This window comes from Pristiophorus japonicus, chromosome 5 (assembly GCF_044704955.1).
Source record: "Pristiophorus japonicus isolate sPriJap1 chromosome 5, sPriJap1.hap1, whole genome shotgun sequence".
Taxonomy (NCBI): Eukaryota; Metazoa; Chordata; class Chondrichthyes; family Pristiophoridae; genus Pristiophorus; species Pristiophorus japonicus.
The window spans coordinates 77,340,590-77,366,307 of NC_091981.1; the positions used below are offsets into that span (position 1 = coordinate 77,340,590).

The 25,718-nt window shown below is 44.8% G+C and overlaps 1 protein-coding gene across 1 annotated transcript in view; it reads right to left on the minus strand.

Moving 5' to 3' along the window:
* The window catches only part of LOC139264090 (E3 ubiquitin-protein ligase MARCHF11-like), a 160,420-nt gene that overhangs the window by 7,074 nt on the left and 127,628 nt on the right, over positions 1–25,718 (minus strand). The window contains exons 2-3 of the mRNA XM_070880182.1: positions 25,173–25,328; positions 7,490–7,682 (exon numbers count right to left, since the gene is read on the minus strand). Of these exons, the coding sequence (XP_070736283.1) occupies positions 7,490–7,682; positions 25,173–25,328 (349 nt within the window). The remainder of the gene's footprint in view (positions 1–7,489; positions 7,683–25,172; positions 25,329–25,718) is intronic.

A 25,718-nucleotide genomic window follows, 5' to 3' on the forward strand; every position in this document is an offset into this window, starting at 1 on the left:
GAGATCAAGGGGTATGGAGAGAAAGCAGGAAAGGGGTATTGAGGTGAATGATCAGCCATGATCTTATTGAATAGTGGTGCAGACTCGAAGGGCTGAATGGCCTACTCCTGCACCTATTTTCTATGTTTCTATGAGCCAGCTCCCCAGAGGGAGAGATCGCACATGAATTCTGCTGCACAGGACTCAGATGAGGACCTCGATGGGGAGGCATTCAGAAGAAGTGCACTCCGACATGATAGGTGCAATGGCAAGGGTGCCCGAGAGCCTCTTGGCAATGGTAAGGAGCATGGAGGAGTCCAACTCCAACATTGTACAGAGCTCTGTGCACACCATGGAGCCCATCATTTCCAGACTGCAGACGATGGTGGACTCCCAGAGAGACCGTGGGGATCCAGATCTCATGATGCATGTCATGAGCGATGTGGCAGCTTCCATTGCAGAACAGGCAACGCTGTAATACACTCAATGGTTGCTGGCATCGAAGCTCAGACTGCTCTCATACAGTCTCAGCTGGATGCCACGCAAGCTCTGACTACAGCCATCGTCGCTGGGTCCACTACAATCGACCGGGGATCTCACGGTGTTGCAGCAGGCCACCAATCTGTGCTCCAGCAGATTGGGAGAGATGCTGAGGTGCTGCCCTGGGGGAGTGGCAGTGGGAACCTGCTGTCCTCTCTCATGATGGCAGCATTCCTGCTCCCACCACAGCCACTCTGCCATTGTACTTGTCGCTGCCTATCATCCTGCCAGCCTAGACTGCCGCCGCCCAGCCTGAGGTGGTGCAGTCTACAGCTGCGCCTTTCAGGCCCACAGCCAGTCGAGGGCATCCTGCAAGGCCATCTGTAGTCTCTGGCCCTGACATACAGCACCCTTCCACCAGCCGTGCCACAGCTGATACACTACGAAGGAGCACTAGAATAGGTAAAGTCAGTGCTAAGAGGTTTTGCACAAGGGTAATTCGTAAATTAATTGTTGTTTATAATTGTGGTGAATGTTATGCGATAACATTTTAATTGGAATGTTGCACATTTGCGGCTGTGTCTCGTTTCAGTTTTGGGGTTGTGGTATGGAAGGAGAAATTAATGGGCTGATGGGGATGAGCAGAGCAACCGGGAAATGGGCTGGAATTCATTGGAACTGAAGTCTGATGAGGCGGTCGCGGAATGCCGATTGTGTGGCTGCCTCCACCGTTACTGCTGTTGCTGATCCTCCTCCTCAGGTGGTGGAGCTATGCCTGGTGGCAATGGCTGTGCCCTCATGATGGCCAAGTTGTGAGCATACAGCAGATGACGATGAAAAGGGACACCCGCTCAGCCAAGTACTGGAGAACTGCTCCCAAGCAATCAAGGCAGCGGAGCCGTTGCTTGAGCACTCTAATCATCTGCTCAATAATGTTCCTAGTGACAGCATGGCTCTCATTATATGAGCGCTGGGCAGGAGTGTTGGGGTTGCAGAGGGGAGTCATGAGCCAGGTGGAGTGGATAGCCCTTGTCTCCAATCAGCCAGCCATGAGCTTGATGTGGTGGCTAGAAGAGAGCTAGCACAGGACGAATGCATCGTGGCAGCTGACAGGATAGCGGGCATTAACGGTGACGATTTGGCATGTGTGGTCGCACACCAAGTGCAAATTCAGTGAGTGGTAGCCTTTGCGGTTATGAAATACCTCAGGATTGTATGCGGTATCCGCAAAGCAACGTGGGTGCAGTCATGGCACCCTGCACCATGGGGAAGCCTGCTATCCTGGCAAAGCCACAGGCTCCAGCAGCTTCTCTCTGATCTTTATTCCATTCTTTATTATCAGGGCTACCCCTCCTCCTTTTCTATTTTTCCCATCTCTTCTAAAAGTTAAGTATCCTGGAATATTTAGCCAACCTTGGTCACTTTGCAATCATGTCTCCGTAATGGCTATTAGATCAAACTTATTCATTTCTATCTGTGCTATTAATTCATCTATTTTGTTGTGAATGCTTCACACATTCAGATACAGTGCCTTTAGCATTGACTTTTTTCTAATTTTCCCTGATGTGACCTTACTCAGTCATGCCATATTATCTTATTTACTCTCTCTGGAGGACTAGACTTTCGTCTTCATTTTTGGCGGTTTTCTCAGCGGTACAGCTGTTTTTTGATGAAAAACTGCCTGGCAAAGGATCATCTTTATTTTCTAAAGAGTTCCGCCCACAATTTGAAAAGACCGCCAGGTAGCAAACCTCCCACGTGCACCGCCGAGAAAATCGCCTAGGTCTAAGTTTTGCCTCAACGGAGGACCCATACACACTACCGAGGAAACGGCACATGAAAAGCTGCCTGAGACAGGGCAGTAGGTGAGTACCCTGAAAAGAAAGGTAAGTTAAAGTTTTTTATAATTATTTTAAAAATTCTAAAATGGTGATTATATTAAAAAAGTGTCTTGAGAATGTTTTATAACTTTATTTTTTTTTAAGTGAAAAAATATTTTTTGAGTTTTTCCCCCCTCCCTAGGCCCAACCGCAGCCTCAGAGTAAATATTTCAAAACACTTTAAGAACCGTCTGTTCTCGCTACTTTCGACTGTAACCGCCCAGAAACCGTTGAAAATCTTGGTGTAAGAACTATTTTCTTGCCAGGCGGTTTTAATTACCTAATTAGTGGAAACTTTCGCTGGCGTTAACTGATGAAGCTTGGCGGTATTTTCTGGGTGGTATTGTAGGAGGTAGGTACCTTTAGAATATACCAGAACACTAGGCATTAGGCACCTGCTAGATATATCTAAACGCATATAAGTTTAAAGTGGCCACACATAAAATGGCTGCCCAGGCATGATGGGAAATCAGGTAGTCAAGCTGTGAACTGTTGAATGTTCAATGACCGAGCAATAACCCTGTGAGGCCCACTATAGGAATGCCTTGGATGCAGGATAAGAATAATGAGGAGAGAACCCATCTCCCGTATTCAAGGCCATAAACCAATTAATTCCCCAGGAAGAAAGAGATAAGAGAACCCATCTCCTGTAAACAAGGTTATAAACCAATTATTTCTCCAAGAAGAAAGAACTAGTGAGAGAACCTATATCAATCAGCCCAAGCTGACAAGAGACGAACACATGGTTCCTGAGACATAAGGGGAATTCTATTGGGTTAAAAGAACCTATATGTAATCTATAATCGTTGTGATTGGCTTGTGTCCAGCCGTGATGGGCTGTGTAACTGTAGTAAACTGTTTGTAACTGTTGTGAAACATATAAAAGTGAATGTAACCCTTTGTTCTGTGGAGAGAAACCTGGATATGGTCCTGAGTTTTCCTCCCCGCTGAGCGTAATAAAGGCCACCAGGGCATTGGAACCGACTCTGAGTGTTGAGTGATTCTTCAGAGAAAACACTAATGCTAACAGTGACAATCGGGTGGTGAGGGCCTTGGGGAAAGTCTACCCCTCTGTCTCTTCCTGACCCACTCTGCTTATTTTTGCCCCAAAATTTGCTCTGCTCTTTCCTGAATCCAACCACTCCACCCCCCTCCTTCCCCATTTCATTAATTTAAAGTCCTGCCTATTGCCTTAGTTATTCAATTCGCCAGGGCACTGGTTCCAGCCCGGTTCAATTGGAATCCTTCTCAACGGCACAGCTCCCTCTTTCCCCAACTCTTTCCCCATGAATGACATCATCAGACCCATTCAATCTCATTGGGCTGGTTAACCCGCTAGGCAGACTTAACAGGCCCCATTAAGGTAACTTCATTTTCAACAGCAGGATGGAGCCTGCACCGGGGCCGCTCAGGTAGGCCAAATTCCGGCCTCTGTCGACATTCAAGATTAGATTAGATAGGTGGATGGAGGATTAGGATTTTGTGCTCACATGGAGGATAAACTCTGATAGAGATTGGCTGGACTGTATGGCCTCTTGATGTAACTTCTATGTATTTTTCTGAATGCATGTCTCACAAAATTGGATCTGGTGGTTAGTTAAAGAACATAAAATACCATGCTGTGATGCCAAGTGATATTAGCATAACCTTCCTATAACAAAAGCAAAATACTGCAGATGCTGGAATCTGGAATAAAAACAGAAAATGCTGGAAAATCTCAGCGAGTCAGGCAATGTCTGTGGAGAGAAAGCAAAGCTAACATTTCAGGTCGATGACCCTTCACTAGAACTGGAGAGTGTTCGGAAAGAATGGATTTTTAACAAGCAGTGAAAGCGGAGGGGAAGAAAGAACAAAAGGGAAAGTCTGTGATAGGTTGGAAGACAGGAGAGATTAGAGAGACAAAAGGGATGATGGCTCAAAGTCAAATGGTAATGTTAGGAGGTGGAAAAAACATTGGTCAAGATAAGGTTATCTCCAAGATTACTCAACTTAGAGAGGAACCAGACTAGATAATTCAAACAAAAACAATGTTATTGATTGATTCAGTTATGTGTATGACTGACTGCTCCTTTCTTAATTGAGGGACTCTCACGATGACATTGAGGGGGTGGGAAGAGAGGAGCTCTAGCTACACATAGATATATAATAATTGAACCAAGCAAGGGCAATCCTACTGAACTGGACAATGGAAGAGCAGCACTGGAGAAGGACCATGCGACTGACCATGTTAGAAAATGCAGAGAGTTCAAGGAAAGTGAAGAAGGATATGGACAATAGTCACTGTCACAGAGAGTGTCATTCATAATTGCATACAGCCTTTTTCATGTTGTATGGGGAAGCCAACCTGATTGGAGGGATTCAAACACAGAAATGCAGGAAAGGTGGGAATGAATCTCGGAGGCAACAACATGTAGAAATAGATATTGATGATGGCAAAGACGGGCTGTGGACTGATTTATCAAAAGCTTACTCGAGGTCATAGGCAGTTGGACGAGAGGGGTCATGGATTATTACAAATGTAGCTAGGTCCCGAGCTGAGTCTGGATTTAATTTCACCAGCTTTGTGACTCCAGCAAAAATAGGGTTGTGTTGGCCCATGTCCAACATCAATGTGGTCTCATGCTCCCGGCATCATAAATTTTGGACTTGTGACTTTGGTGCAAAGTGCAACTGCTTTGCACTAAACCACAGTGTGTAAGCCTAAGATTTAAAAAAACATTTACTCCCTAGTTGTAGATGAGCAACTTTCAATTAGAAATACTTTTTTCTCTGAAGCTTGCATACCAATTACTATCAAATGCCTCACCTAAGTGGCCATTCTTCATGTCTGAACTAGATAGTGAGTGTGATCAGGCTATTTGATCATTGGGGGAAAATCAAGACTGATCTTGTACTCACCCAATGTCCACATAATCTTGCACCATTCAATTAAAATCATAGAATGGTTGATCTGTATCTTAACTCCATCTACCCATAATCCTTAATACTCTTACCCAACAAAAATCTATCCATCTCAGTTTTAAAATTTTCAGTGAGAAATATTGGATCAGTGCTGAGAACGCTCGGTTGTTTTCTTCTCCTTGCTAGTCCAGGGGTACTGAGACCAATTACACTGTTCTCTCAGCAAACTCAACACAGTTCAGTGAACAAACCTGGCACCTTTCTGCTCTGGTTGCCTCACTACCAGGTAGTACAATTAAAACCGAACCATAAGGTGAATCTTAATTAAAGCAGTTATTCATTTGCACTGATGAGGTTTGGGAGTTGGTTTAGCAGGTTACCTGGTTTGGGGATACTTTGACGAGGCAAACCTTTAAGAAGCACCATTAAAGCTATTGGAAACAGTGTGTAAATTACAGTTTGCAACATTTGTTTACCTACATTAATTTGATCCTATGTAGAACTTATACAATGCTGCACAGGGGTATGATGGGTGGAACCAAAGGGATAAAGGCTGGTACAACTCCTAATTTTAAACAAAATAATAGTGGTGGTATCTCAGACAAGCATTAATACTTCTTCCTCAACTGTCTTGCGTCAATTTTGTTCAGGGAGAAGTTACATTTTGTCAGTATCCTAAACCTTTTAGAGCCCTTTAAACCCTGATACTTTAATCAGTTAATTCCCAGCAGGAAACCTGTAGGTGAGATTTTTTATAAACTTGCTTCCTCAAATTTATTTTGCCGGTTAAACAATTCCATGGGAATTTTTGTCAGTTCAATGGATATGATTATACTTACATTTCCAGATGGCAGAGGGCTTTCTGCAGTTGCTATTTTCATTAGGTACCATGAGGAGTGTGAATGGCTTACACCACTGTTGTGTTGCTTTATAATTGCAGGCAGGTCACTGGTAATTGCAAACAGCTCTCAAATTTCTGACATTAATAAATCTGCAATAAAGGCAACTTAACTATGCTTAAAAAAATCCTCCCTCCATTAAAGTTATTTTAACAGGACAGGACACCAGTTGTGTCAATTTAACGGCATAAAATAAGAATTTGTAAAAATTTCTATCCAGGTCCCGCCACTGATATTCCACATTTCAGGCACAAATGCTTCTGGCAAAAAATAACTAACCTCACTTGTGCCTCTCTAATGGGACCAGAAAATAGCTACCGCAGGCCATAACTGGGCCGAAATTGCCTTCAGTGGAAAATTGGGGAGGGCACTTCGATTTATCCGGAGATTTACCGCCTGGCGTGAGTCAGAGGGAACAGCCGGAAAATTTGGCTCTTTAACTCTGACACTGCCTCCCAGTGCTTTGAGGTGCTGTTTTGAGGCAGTATTGGGGCGGGTTCGGGGTGTCTAGCACTGACCATATTAGCGTGGCGGTGACGACGTCACTTAAAGGGGAGGGATGCTGCGAGGCTTACGTGGAGCACTGTAGGCTACCAGGGAGGGGTTCGGCTGGGCCAGCGGCCAGGCACCCAAGAGGGGGTTTCCGGGCTGCCTGATGGCGGCCCGGCCGATCCAGCGGTCGCCATTGTTGGGCCGACTCAGGAATCAGTCGACAATTAAAACAAAATGGCTGCTACAGTGGTGCACCCTCCTAAGGGCAGCTGCACTGCACAGCCACTGGCAGCTTCTCGCCGCTTGAAGCTGTCAGGGGCACCGACCGGCACCCAATACGCTCTCGCGGGGCAATAACCCCCGTGGAGCAGAAAAGGGGTCGCTGCCGGGCAGTAAGGGGTCGGTGCGCCAAGCAGAGCGGAAACACGGGCCGCAGTGGAAACCGGTTCCCACCGCCCCCGACCCGGGGGCAATTGTGAATGGGTCGGTCCCGCCGCCTGCTCCCAGGCGGAAAGGCCTCTTAGAGGTGGTAACAGGCCTAAAGAAGGGGGTAATTTCCCCCCCAACTACTTTTGTTAACATGGAGACCTGTCATTCACCGATCTCAAAATTTGCCCTCTCCCACATTCAGCAAAATCAGTAACTAATAATTTACACCTGGAAATTGCTGAATGTTTCTGCCATTAGTAGACAAATGCTTTATGTGTTTGAATGACATTTCACTGTCTGCTATTTTAACGCAGAGTTAATCCATTTATTTTGAACACGTTAACAAGTCCCCTGCTATCATCAATGGTAACCTCTAAGTGTTAATGAGTTAACAGAAATATTTTTTTGGCTCTTATGGATTCAACCTACCTATGCAAACAAGGTCCATAAAGCCATACATTCCATAGCAGATCTGAAATAAGATGTCTCTTCTCTGCCAAACTGCAGCAGGACTGAAGGCTGACCATATAAGCCAGGTCACACTTGCTATCAGAAAAAGGCAACCAAGGATCACTGCGATTATTTGAACCTTCTCAACCAAGGTCACTGTGATTGGTTCCCACTACAGGAGGAAAAATAAAGCATATTAATTTAAAATAGGAAGCATCAATAAATAAAACTTAGGTTGAGTTGTGGACAATAACCCAGAGACACGTGTTTCTCGAATGTCCTGAAGTGCTTAACTGCAGGATGTGGTTTAAAAAATCGTCTGATGGTTTCCTGCCTGCTAGTCAGCATGTTTGACAGACCAGCTGCTTGTCGGGTGGAAGAACCTGCAACACAGAAACATATCAGAGCAAAGTGCAGGTATGGAACAAGAGATCAATCATGGTCGGGGGATGGGGTTTCTCGTGGCGGTTACGGGGTTTCATGCCGGTCAGGGGGTTCTCATGGCAATTGGGGAGGGGGCGAGATGGTGGTCGTGAGCAAGATGGCAGTCGAGGGTGAGGTGGCAGTCAGGTGGGGGGGGGGGGCGGGGAGATGGCAGTTGGGGGGTAGAGGACGTATGGCGGGAGATGGCACGCGGGCGGGAGATGGGAAGTGGACGAGATGTGGGCAGGAGATGGGGCGTGGGCGGGAGATGGCGCGTGAGATGGTGCGTGGGCGGGAGATGACGCGTGGGCGGGAGATGGAATGTGAGCGGGAGATGGTACGTGAGCGGGAGATGCATTGCGGGCGGAAGATGGGATGTGGACGAGGGTGGGAGATAGTGTGGGCCTGACCCAAACCCATCTGTTTTTGAAGGTTAAAACTACCTCCAATGTGTAATTGTAATTCTAATTACCGCCTGTGTTTTGTTCATATTAATCAGAATGTTTACATTTTTTTATAGATGTGTGTAAGAGAGAACTAGGCACAAAGATACATGTCTAGGAGCTAATCACACAACACAAAATACAATGTTTACAGAGATCCTTTGGATAGTCACAATCCAGTGATGTCATAGATAGGATGTAATTGGAACATTGGAACAAGGGTATGCTATTCAAAACAAATTGTCACCTCCCACCAATCAGAGTACTTTCCCTTTATCTCTACTCTCTGCCTCCTACCTCCCAACTAATTACCAACCCATGTCACATGGTTACCTCCAATACCATGCACTTTTATTTTTGCTAATAATCTTCTGTGCAGAGCCTTATCAAATGCCTTCTGGAAGTCAGATAGACAATATCCAGAAATACTCCCCTCTCAAGAAATTCAACTAGATAAATCAGACATGACATGACATTTACAAATCCATGCTGACTCTGATCAGCTCATTCTTGTCTGAAGAGCTTAACCACTCTGTCCCTGATTATAGATTCAAGTAACTTCCCCACAATTGATTGATGTTAAACTGACAGATATGCAATTTTCTGGTTTCTCCCTCCCTCTCTTTTAAATAATGGAGTGATATTTGCAATTTTCCAATCCAAAGATGCAATTCCTGAATCTAGAGGGCTTTGGAAAATTATGACCTCTCACTGTGATGCCAGATAAAGGGACTCTCATGCTGCCAAACTCCAGCAGCCCCAATAGAGTACTGTAAACCCCTGGGATCCCACCCCAGATATGGCAAACCCTAGGACCATCCCCTTAGTGCTACCAAAATGCAGCTAAACCTCATTTCCACCATCCCAGTACCACTAAATACCAGTTAGCCATCATATATTATCTACCATTTTGCTGTGTATTCTCAGCCGTACAAATGGTAAGGTATGAGAATAAATATGTATAGATAAAGGAATATATATAAATATACAACAGCTACTGATTCCATTTTTGCACAATAATGGACACAGTAGTACAATTCAATCTCCATAATATTTAATAAAAATTACATTTGTCTTATTCAGTAACTATAAATAAGTGGGACAACACATGACTATTATTATAAAATAGTAAATCCTCTGACTCACGTGAGCTATGACATGGAAAATCTATTAGTGTATTAAAAACCTTATGTCTGTGCATACTTCCCGCCAGCTTTTTCCCATTATAAATTTGTATATACAACTTTACAACAGAAACTACTTATATAAACTTGTCACACTGTAATGACATATGCCTGCCAGTGGTAGCACTGTAGCACCTCCGTTTTGCAACTCCCATCTTCTCAGCCTGCAATGCATAAAAATACCTATGTTTCAACCAACTCTACTTCTCTGCTTTCCAAATTGCTTGCAATTATTCTATTCAACTATAAGAAATCTGTATCTTAAAAAATCTTACATCTGCATACAAGACAAAATTCCTGTTTTAAAAACCAATTTCCGATCATCATATATTTGTCACACTTTCATGTCATCTTTTTGTCACAATAAATGCTTATATCCACATTTATAATGGGTTAAACTTAGTGTCCTTTACTTGTGCAATCTGGCCACTTAATGTTTTTTTTTTAAAACCACGAATCGCTCAACATGCTTTCTGAATATTTTTCATTTTTTTTTCCTCAGTATCTAAAATGAGGGTGTAAACAAAATATCAAAAAAATTACATAGTTCACAATAACCCGATAAAATGTATCTGCTGGTTTGTCTTCCCTGCCTTCAATAACGTTTTTACTTGAATCCTTTAGCCTCTCCCAACAGCCTGGTCTTGGACTTGATATTTTTGCCTGTAGCTGTGATGCTATAAGCTGAATTTCGATTGTAGTCTTGGCATGTTCAGCGTAACATTCAGCCAGCTTCTAGCAGCTTATGCCCAGTAGCTTTTTTAAATAAATTATTTTGAAAAGCAAAAGGACAAATTTCAAATGATTTTAGAGATAATGTTTACATTGAGTGTTTTTTAGGGATGTGCTTATTTGTAAAAATGGCCACCATGCTCCACCATTTGTCTGATTAGTCGCCTCGGAGCATAAACCACACCCTGAAGTTTCACTCGAATGTGTAACTGGAACTGCCCAGCCCAAAGTCTCATTGACTTTGCAATTGTAACTCGATCCACTTTGACTTCCTGAAGCGACAGAGGACAGAGCTCCCCAGAAGACAGCAAGGGCCACCCAAAGTGCCTTACCCCAGTCCAAGTGTGTGCCTCCCCTAGCCAAAGTGCCTTACCCCAGTCCAAGTACATCCCTCCCCAACCAAAGTGCCTTACCCAGTCCAAGTGCATGCCTCCCCCAACCGAAGTGTCTTACCAGTCTCAGTGCATTCCTCCTCCAGCCGAAGTGCCTTACCAAAGCACGTGCATCCTTCCCACCCCCCCACTCCCTACCCCTCAATAGATGGGGCAGGCATTGTGTACAGATAGTTAATAGGTTTATTGGGTATGAAGTGAATAATGACAGTGTCGTGACTTCTGAATATCATCCACTCCAACAATGTCCCTTGTAAGGGGTTAGAACGTGATCCATCTTCCCCTCCCACCCATGTCTCTCCCCCTGCCCCCTACCCCGTGTCTTCTCCACCGTCCCCACCCGTATCCCTCTATCTTTTCCCCAGCCTCTCTCTCTCCCCCCAGCCTCTCTCACTCGCCCTTCAGCCTATCTCTTGTTCTCAGCCCCAAGGCCTCTGCTCTCGACCCCAGAACCACTGCTCTCGACCCAGGACTGCTGCTCTCGATCCCAAGGCCTCTGCTCGCGGCCCCATGCCGGCCGGTTGGAGCCTCAGGTACCATATGGAGCGAATGATTCGGGCTGGGAGGGAATGGGAGCGGCGCTTGACAGGGGGGCGGGGCTTGTCACATGGCTGTCAAAAAAAGTGCAGTACAAATAGTTACATTGATTTTTTAAACAGACTGTGCAAAGGTAATTTTAACCCTGAAATGGGGGTGGGTTTGGTTTGGGTGGGAAGTAAATTGTGAAAAATTTTAAACCTAACCCCAACCCGCCTTATGGGACAGGTAAGTGCCTTTACAACACTACTTGTGGGCCAGGAGGAGCAAGAGTGCTTCACCCCAACCCATCAAGCAAACCTCTTAGCCTCCCCAGTGAGCAGATGCCCCCCCTCCCCCCGCCCCCGATCCAATGTTCTCCTGATGTCCTCCATGGCCTGCAATCACCTCCTGCCCCCTGCCCCCCCTCCCCTTGTCATTCACTGGCCATATGCAATCTTCTCCCCAGCTCCCTGATCTCTCTAGCCTTTTCCGCGATCTTCTCCGCTTCTCCCCCTATCTCTGTGGCTTCTTTCGCAATCTTCTCCCCTCTTCCCCCTATCTTTCTGGCTTCTTTTGCAATCTTCTCCCCTTATCTCTCTGGCCTCTTCAGCAATCTTCTCCCCTCCTTCCCCTATCTCTGTGGCTTCTTCAGCAATCTTCTCCCCTCCTCCCCCTATCTCTGTCCTCCTCCGTAATTTTCTCCCCAAATTTCTCCAGTCTGCCGTGATCTTCTCCCCTTCTCCCCTCTCTACAGTCCCTTCTGCAATCTTCTCCTCAACACTCCCCGGCTGCAGCCTTGAACTGCAGGCCTACCCAGCCAGCCTGTCAATATGCCTGGCTGCGGCTGGGAAACGGATTTCAAAAATGGTAATCAGGACCTGAGGGAAACCCATTCTTCTGGGTTTTCCAACCACAAAACTGCCCCCTACTCCGCCCCTCCCCCCCACCGCCCCCCCACTCCACACCTCCCAGTAAATATCGGGGCCTGTTTGTATGTGAGAGAAAGACCCCAATTTTAACTCTGGGCAGGTTCTGGATGTGTGGGGTAGTGAAACTCACCCATTGCTCCAGCAATGAGGCCCAGGTTATTAGGTAGGTGGAAGTGATCATTGTCAGGGGCTATCTTGCGGGCGTCTCACAATTAAAAAGGGGGGAATGCTCATGTGAGGGGAGGCCTAAACTTTCTTTGTGGGGGTCAGTGGAATGCTATTGGTCCTGCTAGCCCCACAAGGAAAGTGAAAAGAACTTACTTGTTTGGGTTTCTTCTGACCTCGGAAGATCTTCCGCGCTGTTATCACCTGGCGGGAAAGCCAGGCAGCTTCCCACTCAGGCTGTCCAGTTAAAATTGTAGTTGAGTCCCGAATGCATCCCCAGTATCCATCATCCATATACAAAGAAGGAATCTGCTGATTTTGGGCAGGTGTCTATGTGCCTGCTCAAAAGAGCAAGTTAACATTCAGAATGGTGAGTTTCTAACGGTTTTGTGGTGAGTAAGTAACCTGGGCAATTTTAACTGCACACCCACCTGGTTTCTGCTGGGTAGGTAGGATTAAAATTGCCCCCAGTGAGAGAGTACTGACCACACACCTGTTGTAACTCTTTTGTGATGCACAAAGGTCAGAAAGTGTGTTGAGCTGAAAGAAAGAGAGATACTGGGGTCAGAGAAAGAGGTGGTGAAAGAATCTTTCTTCAATTTTCAACAAAAAAATTCTGAAGCCAACTTTTTTTTAGTTTTGTTGACAATTAAAAAAAGTCAATGTTAATTACTTACACCTGAGAAAAAGATTCTAATTACTGGCAGCTATAAGACAGAGAGAGACAGAGACACAGGTAAAGACTTTAAAAATTAAGTTGAATTTTGAAATCAAACAAACACTTTGTGGGAAACAGAAAGGAAGAGAGGAGAAAGCGAGAGGGGTGACAAGCATATTGAGGATGAGGGAGCCTCTGACCTTTACCATCTTCCCTTTGGTAGAGTGAATGGGAGAGGTGTGAGCGAGGCTTTAAGGACAGGACCAGTGACAGTGGAGCTAGGAGACACCAGATTGAGCAGTTAGTCCAAAGGGGAAGGGGGAAGAGTGGATTGAGGTTTGTGGTAAGGCGAAAAAGTAGGGGATACGGTGGGAGTGAGGGGATTCAATGAAGCACGAGCTTAGAGGATGGGATGGTTAGGAGGCTACTGAGGACCGCATTTTTGCTGCAACCCACACCGCAAACGTAACTTGCAGCCGTTTGTGGCTCCTTTCCCCAAAATAGTACAACCTCCTCCTGAAAGGAAAAGAGAGAGAAGCAGAAAAGGGCAGAGAAGTAAGAGTGAGGGAGAGGGAAGCAGAAGACAGATTGGGAAACGGCAACACAAAGATGGCACAGGTACATAAGAGAGAGCTGATATATTACCAATTTACCATGTGCAATGCCATGGGAGTATAATAATGAAAATCTAAATATTATATAATAGGACAGAATGTATGGTTTTTAAAATTGGGGACTGAATTACATCCAATATCCCACATCCTGTAGCCTTGGTTCACCTGAAGAATACATTTGGTCTCCACTTCCCTTGGAGATTGACTAGTATTTATTTAAAAAATACAAATTTCAAGACCTGTGTATCTGCATCTCTTGATCTCTTTACTCCTCTACACCATTGAGAATTTTACTGTTTAAAAAATATTTTCCTTCTCTGCTTTCCATAAAATGCATTACTTCACAATTACCTAAGTTCAACTTCATTTATGCTAAATACTTGCCTATCCCTATAACCAGTCAATATTCTCTTCTAATCTCATGCATTTTTCTTCTGTTTTCTACACTCCTTAATTTGGTATTGTTTGCAATTTTGACGACATTCACTCTAGTCAAGACCAATTCATTTGTGTATATTGGGACCAAGAGAAGGCCCAGATCATGAGGACACTACCCTACTACATCCTGCCAATCTGAGAAACATTAGCCATGAAATTCCACAGAGGTTATCCTGGTCTCCACAGTAACTTAATCTTTGGTGGAATCCCTGGAGAAATGGCATAAAATAATTTAATCTACAGTAGTGCATGATTATCTATTATATATTAAAAATGTGAGGGGAATCACAACATTTCAAAGTGCAATGAAAACTCTTATGAAATGAAAACTTGGTCCTATGGATAATTCCAGAATGTGTCCACAATAATTTGTGTATCTGTAGGTGGCGCTATATTAGGGATTTTCAATGTGACATGTTGATCTATTTGTGCTGCTTAAAGATATTCCTTGGCCTAATGTCCATCTCTTCGGTCTCCCTGCTGATTTTGTATTGCCTGTTGCTGTATCAGTGTTCTTCCGCCCATCCGTGTGACTGCGTGGCTGTCTTCTTCCCTGTTGCTGTCTGCCTCACGAGCCTCATCCACTATTCAGATTTCACAGGTAAGCTGATTTGCCTGGAGGTTCTACCGATCTCCTGCCATAACTTCAGCGAAAGACTGGCAGAACCCCAGGAAACTGATGTAATCTGGTCCACTTTGGCTGAAACAACTGGGGCCTCCTTTTCATCTCTGAGTACTTTTTTTTTAAAGCAGTTATTTTCTAACATAATTAAGGCAACAATTTAATTCTAATCTATTAGGTTTAATAGTACAGAGAAATTAGATTTTTTAAGCTTGTAATTATTTTAGCATATTGGCTCAGATTTTGCATAGATAATGATGGTCAGGCTAATGGCGCTCATCGTTATAACCGAGTAAATTGGATAGCAACCTTTGGCATCTGTATATGTACAGGTACAGCTAAATGCGCAAATCCAGATGTTGCTGTCAGCGATATACCACTCTCCCACAGGGTGCATTGTAACAGTCTTCATCGATAGGCTCGGCACTGAAAATGATGTGCAATTCGGGTACTTGCCCACTAGTTCCCCACTAAAGACACCAGAAAAAGTTAGGGTTGGTGCATTCAGGAGTAATTTTTAACCACATGACAAGTGATAATTATTGCCAATCAACCCCTCTGGCCCTGAAAATGTAATTTTACAAGTGTGGAGTCTCATTCCTTCAGAAATTAATTGGTATTGGAATTTTGTTTTTAATTTAATTTTTTTTGGTACTTTTTCTGTCTGTCTCTTATCTCTCTCTCTCTCTTAATCCCATCTGTCTTACCAAATCTTTATTTTACTTTTCTTGCATGTTTTAAATCGAATTTATATTTCCTGCTTTATACCTCCTGGTTTAGAGAGGATTCTTCAACCTGATTGCTTGAAGAGCGTCGCTGTTCTAATTCTGCTCACAGATGCTACGTAGAGAATGCCACATTAGATCAGATGCCATATTTGAGCAAGCCTGTACTCAAAAGCCCAAAATTGGCTCAGTATCAGGAAGCAAAGGGCCAATGGGTGTTTTTGTGACTGGAAGGCTGTTTCCAGTCGAGTTCCGCAGGGCTCAGTACTAGGTCCCTTGCATTTTGTGGTATATATCAACGATTTCGACTTCAATGCAGGGTGCATGATTAAGAAGTTTACTGATGTTACAAAAAATGGCCATGTGGTTGATAGTGAGGAACAAAGCTGTAGAATGCAGGAAGATATCAATGGACAGGTCAGGTGGGCAGAAAAATGGCAAATGGAATACAATCCAAAGAAGTGTGAGGTAATGCATTTGGGGAGGGCTAACAAAGTAAGGGAATACATAATAAATATTAGGATACTAACAAGTGTAGTGCAACCTTGGAGTGCATGTCCATAGATCCCTGATGGTAGCAGGACAGGTAGATGAGTTGGTTTAGAAGGCATACGGGGTACCTTTATTAGCCGAGGCACAGAATATAAGAGCAGGGAGGTTATGTTAGATAACAATAGTTAGGCCACAGCTGCATTACAGGAAAGATGTGATTGCACTAGAGAGGATACAGAGGAGGTTTATGAAGATGTTGCCAGGAGTGAAGAATTTTAATTATGAGGAAAGATTGGATAGGTTGGGGTTGCTTTCTTTGGAACAGAGGAGGCTGAGGGGAGATTTAATTGTGATGTATAAAATTATGAGGGGCCTAGATAGAGTGGATAGGAAGGACCCATTTTCCTTAGCTGAGGGGTCAAAAACCAGGGGCATAGATATAAAGTAATTGGTAGAAGGATTAGATGGGCGTAGAGGAGAAATGTTTTCACCCAGAGGGTAGTGGGGGTCTGGAACTCACTGCCTGAAAGGGTGGTAGAGGCAGAAACCCTCATCACATTTAAAAAGTACTTGGATATGCACTTGAAGTGCCGTAACCTAGATGGCTATGGACAAGGAGCTGGTGAGTGGGATTAAGCACTTTTTTGGCCGGCACAAACTCAATGGGCCAAATGGCACCCTTCTGTGCTGTAAACTTCTATGGCTGTCAGCGAGGTGAATGGCAAGCGCCATTCCTTTGCTGTGGACCGCAAAATCCAGACCAATAAGTTTGGTGTTACAGGCTCCCATTTCCCCTCTTCTCTAATCGTCTCTAATCCATCTCCCTCACTTCCTCTCCACCCAAACCCTCAACCCACGCCCTTCTTTCCCCATTCCCCTAATTTTCCATTTATTTTCCCCTTTTTACCTTTTCCTTCACCCAACTCAACCCTCCCCTCCTACTCCTTTCCCCTTCCTTGCTTACTCAGCTCTACCTTCTCCAGCTCCCCTCTGTTATGTCTGAATAAACACTCAGTTGGTGTAATAACTAGCTGCTTTTATTTCCAGACCCTTTAAAACATTCCGACAATGAATAACAAAGGAATGCTAGAGATGACATTGGCTTGTATTTGCTTCCATTAGGGGGCCACCTAGTTTAATTAACAATATGCAAGTACCATACATATTCCCATCCTCATGATCTCTAACTGCCTTACTTCACGTGAATTGCTTCCACAGCTTCTAACCCTGTGAACTATAAGATGCATAGAATTTTGTTGAAATATTGTACATGTTACATGTGTTACACAACTGCAAAGAGTTTGGGACAAATTGTCAAATGGAGATATCCCCTACTTATCTGCAAAGGTGTCCTGGAAAATCCACCATAGTTCCTCCTAGGAAAGCTCTTTTCTGACTCCATAAAGATCAGAATGATGATGCTCCAGTGTGGTATGTGGTATGACTGATGGTGTATTTGCTATGACAGATAGTATCTTAAAGCATTGCATTGAGATATAATCCACAGGAACAATCAGGTTGCAGAATACTGAAAAATACTTTGGCATGTACTTACATAATCAGCACCTGGTTGCAGCCATGCTTCACAGGGAACACAAACATACCTAGTCTCTGATATGTAGAGTTAATGGAACAGTGGCGATGGAAGTGAAGGGAATTTATCTGTGGACAGTTGAGTCTTTCTTACCAGTGACTGCTTAGTGAAGGATGCTTTTTGTACAAGAAATTGTCTCCTGCATATTCGGGTGTTTGCTCTTCACAATAACTTTGTTGCATGTCCTTTATTTCTAAGATGTTGTCAACCATATCTCCTTCTCCTGTGAGATCATGATAGCTTACTACTGAGGATGGAAATGTGGATGACTTGTTAGAAGGTTCATGAAGGACTATTGAAAAATTGAAAGATTTTACAAAACAAAGGGAAAGAAAAAAGGGAGCTGATTGTGGAGATATGAAATGTAATTATGGCTGTGCTGAACTTATTAAATTTCTTAAAGGCCCTGCACTGTAAGTTATTCCAATGCATCTCACATATAGCTGAGACTGCAATGTGGGTGGACCTAAAAAAAAAGTAAAACTTACCAGAATCAGTAGAGTTGGAAGAGGGATCAAGTGCTTGTTCTACTAGTTGGGCTGGCCTAATTTCTGCCCTGGTCTTGATCTGTGGTTCTGATTGCTCTTTTAAAGTGGGTCTTTTCTTGGTAAATGCATTTTTACATTTGCCTGGCCAAACGATAGACATTCTTGAATGTGGTTTCTGCAAATGTTCTGTCGTTGCACTAATTTTATCGAATGTTGAATTTGTTGTTGTTGTTTCTTGGCACTTAATTTATTACCCTCAGCATTTGCAGTGAGATGCAAAGGCCATGTGCAACACCAGCGCCATTCACCTCGACCTCATCAGGAGCCCACCCCAGCAGCTCCTTCTGCCCCCCGCAACCTCCCCCCCGCCTCAACATCCCCCATAGCCCCTGCATCCACCTCCACAATCCACAGAGACGAAGACAAGGAGGAAGAGCAGGGAGAAGGCTCAGATGGAGTATAATGTTGGAAAGTGTGAGGTCATGTACTTTGGCAGAAAAAATCAAAGAGCAAGTTATTATTTAAATGGAGAAAGATTGCAAAGTGCAGCAGTACAGCGGGACCTGGGGGTATTATGCATGAAACACAAAGGTTAATATGCAGGTACAGCAAGTGATCAGGAAGGCCAATGGAATCTTGGCCTTTATTGCAAAGGGGATGGAGTATAAAAGCAGGGAAGTCTTGCTACAGTTGTACAGGGTATTGGTGAGGCCACACCTGGAATACTGCGTACAGTTTTGGTTTCCATATTTACGTAAGGATATACTTGCTTTGGTGGCAGTTCAGAGAAGGTTTACAAGGTTGATTCCAGGGATGAGGGGGTTGACTTATGAGGAAAGGTTGAGTTGGTTGGGCCTCTACTCAGTGGAATTCAGAAAAATGAGAGGTGATCTTATCGAAACTTATAAGATTATGAGGGGGCTTGTCAAGGTGGATGCAGAGAGGATGTTTCCACTGATAGTGGAGATTAGAACTAGAGGGCATAATCTTAGAATCAGGGGCCACCCATTTAAAACTGAGATGAGGAGAAATTTCGTCTCTCAGAGGGTTGTGGATCTGTGGAATTCACTGCCTCAGAGAGCTGTGGAAGCTGGGACATTGAATAAATTTAAGACAGAAATATCGTTTAAGAAACGATAAGGGGATAAGGGGTTATGGAGAGCGGGCAGGGAAGTGGACCTGAGTCCATGATCGGATCAGCCATGATCGTATTAAATGGCGGAGCAGGCTCAAGGGGCAGTATGACCTACTCCTGCTCCTATTTCTTATGTCCTTATGTTCTTCATGTTTGTCCCATTTGAGCTCAAGGCGGTAGAAGAGGAGGACTCAATCCTCTTGACATGTGTGCCACCCGTGCGCACAACATCGGTATCGGGGTCAGAGTTTTTGGGCTTCGATTCGGAGGAAGCGTGACCAAGCGTAGTGAAGTGCTGCATCTGTGCCGTTAAAGCCACCACACCAGATCCACCCAGGATGATGCAAAACGGGCAGAAGCAATGCAGAAAATGGTTCAGCTGTCAAAGACGAGCATCGACCTAGGTCGAGACCTCCCCCAGGCCATGGCTGGGATAGCTGCCAACATCGCCTCATTTGCAGAGCAGCATACCAACAGTATGTCGCTGCTGATCACCGCGGTGCAGTGAACCATCGAGTCTGTCGATGCCATGTGGCAATCGATGGTCTTGGGATATGGCATGGAATCCCCCATAACATACCCCAGCCAAGCCGACAGAACCAGAGGATTGGGAGATGCCAGCATCTTCCAGCTCAGCACCTCCATTCTCTCCCCGACGAACACGACAGCAGCGCTCCGGGTGCACTGCTGCACCATGTGCTGGTACCGACGCGGTGAGGGGCAGGGGTGCGGGTCGGTGTGGGGATGGGCAACCCATCAAGAGGAGAATGGGGCTCACTTGGAGGGGAGGAGAAAGAGAGGTGGTGAGAGTGGGTAGAGGATTGGGTGTTGGTGCTGGTGTTTGTATATATTGTTCATCTGTTGTTGTTAGTGTTTAAGATGTTGCCTTTTGATGCTAAATGTACTGTTTTTGGAAATAGTGTAAAATATTTTGCTTGACATGTTTCAATCTTCTGCCACTTTTGAATGTTGTACAATTCAATAAAGATTTTTTTTTTAAACCACTCTTGGTCAGTGTCTAACTTTTAGATAATGAGGGGTACACACAAATGTCCTTTAAATGTAGTGCAATGTGCTAAAATGTTCAAATTCACTGCCAGCTCCCTATAAATCGTACTGCTAAGTCACTGTTGAGCTCACAGCAGCTTTTGAGGAAATACTCCCATTTCCAAGATGGAAATCTATACTGAAGCAGAAGGTGCACAATTTCAACGTGCACAATAAAAATGAAATGGCAGAGGAGGAGGAATACAGTCCCCTTTCAAGACCTGGAAATGTAATTTTCAAATGGATGCTGCTACAGATCAACTGCAAATTGGGCGCCGAGCTTTGGGGTGTGGACATCCCACTGAAGCAACTGATAGTGATCGGAAAGGATGTGTACCACGACCCCATCAGGGGAAAGCAGTTGGTCATTGGATGCGATGCCAGCCTGAATAAGGCAATAACCAAGTGTTTCTCAAAGGTGTTCTTTCAGATGCCCAATCAGAAGATAACTCACGAGGAGCCAGTTGTGAAGAAGGGATCATCGGAGACGCCCATACCTCTGGCAGTAAACAATCTCAAAATACACTGCAGGAACGAGGCCGTAAATCAGTACCATGTCACCTTCAGGCCTAATATAGAATGTCGGAATATACGTTATCAAATATATGGGGAAACACTCATCAAGGACACCGAGGCAGTCAGGGCCCGCTGGAAGGAACACTTCGAAGATCTCCTCAATCAGGACTCTGCCTTTGACTCGAGTGTTCTTGACTCCATTCCACAGCATGCTACCCGCCACCACCTCAATGAGACCCCAACACTGCACGAGGTAGAAAAGGCCATAAGACAGCTAAAAAACAAGGCTATGGAATCCCTGCTGAGGCAATGAAGTATGGCAGAGATGCACTACTGGCACGAATACACAACCTCATCTCTCTCATCTGGAGGGAGGAGAGCATGCCGGGAGATCTTAGAGATGCAGTGATCATGGCCACCTTTAAAAAAGTGGACAAATCCGACTGCGGCAACTACAGAGGAATCTCCCTGCTATCAGCCACTGGGAAAGTCGTCGCTAGAGTCCTCCTCAACCGTCTTCTCCCTGTGGCTGAGGAGCTCTTCCCAGAGTCACAGTGTGGATTTTGTCCCCTCCGGGGCACAACGGACATGATTTTTGCAGCACGACAGCTGCAGGAAAAATGCAGGGAACAGCGCCAGCCCTTATACATGGCCTTCTTCGATCTTACAAAGGCCTTTGACACTGTCAACCGCGAGGGTCTATGGAGCGTCCTCCTCCGTTTTGGATGTCCCCAAAAGTACGTCACCATCCTCCGTCTGCTCCATGACGACATGCAAGCTATGATCCTTACCAATGGAACCATCACAGACCCAATTCAAGTCCGGACCGGGGTCAAGCAGGGCTGCGTCATCGCCCCAACCCTCTTCTCAGTCTTCCTCGCTGCCATGCTCCACCTGACAGTTGATAAGCTCCCCACTGGAGTGGAACTAAACTACAGAACCAGTGGGAAGCTGTTCAACCTTCGCCGTCTCCAGGCCAGGTCCAAGACCACTCCAACCTTTGTCGTCAAGCTACAGTACGCGGACGACACCTGCATCTGTGCACACACAGAGGCTGAATTCCAGGTCATAGTCGACGTATTTACCGAGGCGTATGAAAGCATGGGCCTCAGGCTAAACATTAGTAAAACAAAGGTCCTCCACCAGCCTGTCTTCGCCGCACAGCACTACCTGCCAGATATCAAGATCCACGGCGTGGCCCTGGACAACGTGGACCACTTCCCCTATCTCGGGAGCCTCCTATCAACAAGAGCAGGCATTGACGACGAGATCCAACACCGCCTCCAGTGCGCCAGTGCAGCCTTCGGCTGCCTGAGGAAGAGAGTCTTTGAAGACCAGTTCTTCAAGACTGTCACCAAGGTCATGGTCTACAGGGCCACAGTAATACCCGCCCTCCTGTATGGCTCAGAGACGTGGACCATGTATAGTAGACACCTCAAGTCGCTGGAGAAAAACCACCAACGATGTCTCGGCAAGATCCGGCAAATCCCCTGGGAGGGCAGACGCACAAACATTAGCATCCTCGTCCAGGCCAACATCGCCAGCATTCAAGCACTGACCACACTTGATCAGCTCCGCTGGGCAGGCCACATAGTTCACATGCCAGACATGAGACTCTCAAAGCAAGCGCTCTACTCGGAACTCGTCCACGGCAAACGAGCCAAAGGCGGGCAGAGGAAACGTTACAAGGACACCCTCAAAGCCTCCCTGATAAAGTGTGACATCTCCACTGACACCTGGGAGTTCCTGGCCACAAACAGCCCTAATGGAGGAAGTGCATTCGGGAGCGCGCTGAGCTCCTCGAGTATCGTCGCCGAGAGCATGCAGAAATCAAGCGCAGGCAGTGGAAGGAGCATACGGCAAACAAGGCTCCCTGCCCATACTTTCCCTCAACAACTATCTGTCTCACCTGTGACGGAGACTGTGGTTCTCATATTGGACTGTCCAGCCACCTAAGAACTCATTCTAAGAGTGGAAGCAAATCTTCCTCGATTCCGAGGGACTGCCTATGATGATACGCTATGGAATGTTGAAGGAGCATCGGCCAGTTACTGGACAAGTCACCAATTTTAAAACATAGAAACATAGAAAATAGGTGCAGGAATAGGCCATTCGACTCTTCGAGCCTGCACCACCATTCAATGTGAACATGTCTGATCATGCAACTTCAGTACCCCATTCCTGCTTTCTCTCCATACCCCTTGATCCCTTTAGCCGTAAGGGCCACATCTAACTCCCTTTTGAATATATCTAATGAACTAGCATCAACAACTTTCTGTGGTAGAGAATTCCACAGGTTCACAATTCTCTGCGTGAAGAAGTTTCTCCTCATCTCGGTCCTAAATGGCTTACCCCTTATCCATAGACTGTGACCCCTGGTTCTGGACTTCCCCAACATCGGGAACATTCTTCCTGCATCTAACCTGTCCAATCCCTTCAGAATTTTACATGTTTCTATGAGATCCCCTCTCATTCTTCTAAATTCCAGTGAATATAAGCCGAGTCGATCCAGTCTTTCTTCATATGTCAGTCCTGCCATCCCAGGAATCAGTCTCGTGAACCTTCGCTGCACTCCCTCAGTAGCAAGAATGTTCTTCCTCAGATTAGGAGACCAAAACTGTACACAATATTCAAGGTGTGGCCTCACCAATGCTCTGTACAACTGCAGTAAGACCTCCCTGCTCCTATACTCAAATCCCCTAGTTATGAAGGCCAACATGCCATTTGCCTTCTTCACCTCCTGCTGTACCTGAGTGCCAACTTTCAATGGCTGATGTACCATGACACCCAGGTCTCGTTGCACCTCCCCTTTTACTAATCTGTCACCATTCAGATAATATTCTGCCTTGCTGTGATAACCTCACATTTATCTACATTATACTGCATCTGCCATGCATTTGCCCACTCACCTAACCTGTCCAAGTCACTGTGCAGCCTCTTAGCATCCTCCTCACAACTCACACTGCCACCCATCTTAGTGTCATCTCCAAAATTGGAGATATTACATTCAATTCCTTCATCTAAATCATTAATGTATATTGTAAATAGCTGGGGTCCCAGCACTGAACCTTGTCACTACCTGCCATTCTGAAAAGGACCCGTTTATTCCTACTCTTTCCTTCCTGTCTGCCAACCAGTTCTCTATCCACATCAATACATTACCCCCAATAGCATGTGCTTTAATTTTGCACACTAATCCCTTGTGTGGGACCTTGTCAAAAGCCTTTTGAAAGTCCAAATACACCACATCCACTGATTCTCCCTTGTCTACTCTACTAGTTACTTCCTCAAAAATTCTAGAAGATTTGTCAAGCATGATTTCCCTTTCATAAATCCATGCTGACTTGGACTGATCCTGTCATTGCTTTCCAAATGCGCTGCTATTACGACTTTAATAATTTTTTTTAAAAGGATTACATTAGCTACCCTCCAATCCATAGGAACTGATCCAGAGTCTATAGAATGCTGGAAAATGACCACCACTGCATCCACTATTTCTAGGGCCACTTCCATAAGTACTCTGGGATGCAGACTAACATGCCCTGGGGATTTATTGGCCTTCAATCCCATCAATTTCCTTAACACAATTTGCTGACTAATAAGGATTTCCTTCTGTTCCTCCTTCTCGCTAGACCCTTGGTCCCCTGGTATTTCTGGAAGGTTATTTGTGTATTCCTTTGTGAAGACAGAACCAAAGAATTTGTTCAATTGGTCTGCCGTTTCTTTGTTCCCCATTATAAATTCACCTGTTTCTGACTGCAAGGGACCTACATTTGTCTTCACTAATCTTTTTGTCTTCACATATTTATAGAAGCTTTTGCAGTCAGTTTTTATGTTCCCTGCAAGCTTACCCTCGTACTCTATTTTCCCCTCCTAATTAAACCCTTTGTGCTCCTCTGCTGAATTCTCAATTTTTCCCAGTCCTCAGGTTTGTTGCTTTTTCTGGCCAATTTATAAGCCTCTTCATTGCTCTGGCCAATTTTGACAGCATCATACTCTACCTGCCTGTGAAATTTTCCGAGGTGGTCATTCTCAAATTGCAAAGAAAAACTGATGGCTCTGAGGTGAACATCATTATTGAAATGACCAAGATCCTGCATCCAAACTCTGATGTCTGCATCCCCTACTAGTATTCCAGAGAGCTATGAGGGTTCTATCACCCAACAAATGAATATGTTCTCGCTCAACAAAGGTTTCTTACTTTGTGTAATGGTGTGAGCACCATTAAGTTGTTTCGTTGTCCTGCTCAGATCTTACTGTGCCTAGACAGTACAGAATGCATTATTTTAAGGTTGTCCAAATATCACTCTCAATATTTTGGATGGCTCAGCATTGTCAGCTGGCTTAGCAGCAACTTCATGTGAGCCCTCAAAATAAAGTTTACTGGACATTAAAGATGCACTTCCATAACTATTTAGTGTAAACAAAGTCTATCATTGTGACATACCATTCTTGTCATCAAAACCTTCCTGAGGTACAGACAACTCAGCCTACAGTTTAGAATGGGCTTTATTAATGAATATACTTGATATAATGATTGTTTTACCTGGCATGGTCTTTTCATTCTCATTGCTACCACATGGTATCTGTAACAGCAAATCTCACAGCTCCATGACCCTCTTTCACTAATCCACTTCAAAAGGCATGGCTGATGGGAGTAGCGTACTGAGCCATCACATCGACAAGGACTCAGCAATTCACCCTTAAGGAGGCACAAATTAGAACAAAATACATAGAAGATTTAACAAAATGAATACAGTTACCACCAGCTAGTGCAAATATGCTTAGTCCCGATGTTCCCTCAAATGAAACTTCTGATTCTCAAAGTATTCAAATTAATATGAATGCGCTTTAGAACCTGCTATATGGAGAATGTTTCTGTCATTTTCCCTTACTTTTTCCACCTGGTCTTGAAGGATTGGTAGAAAGCAGAGGTCTGAACATATCCCTCCTATTTAATAGTGGGGTTGAGAAAGAACAGGGAACTTTAGACCAGTTAGCCTGACATCAGTAGTAGGAAAAATGCTGGAATCTATTATTAGAGATGTGGTAACAGGGCACTTAGAAAATCATAATATGATTAGGCAGAGTC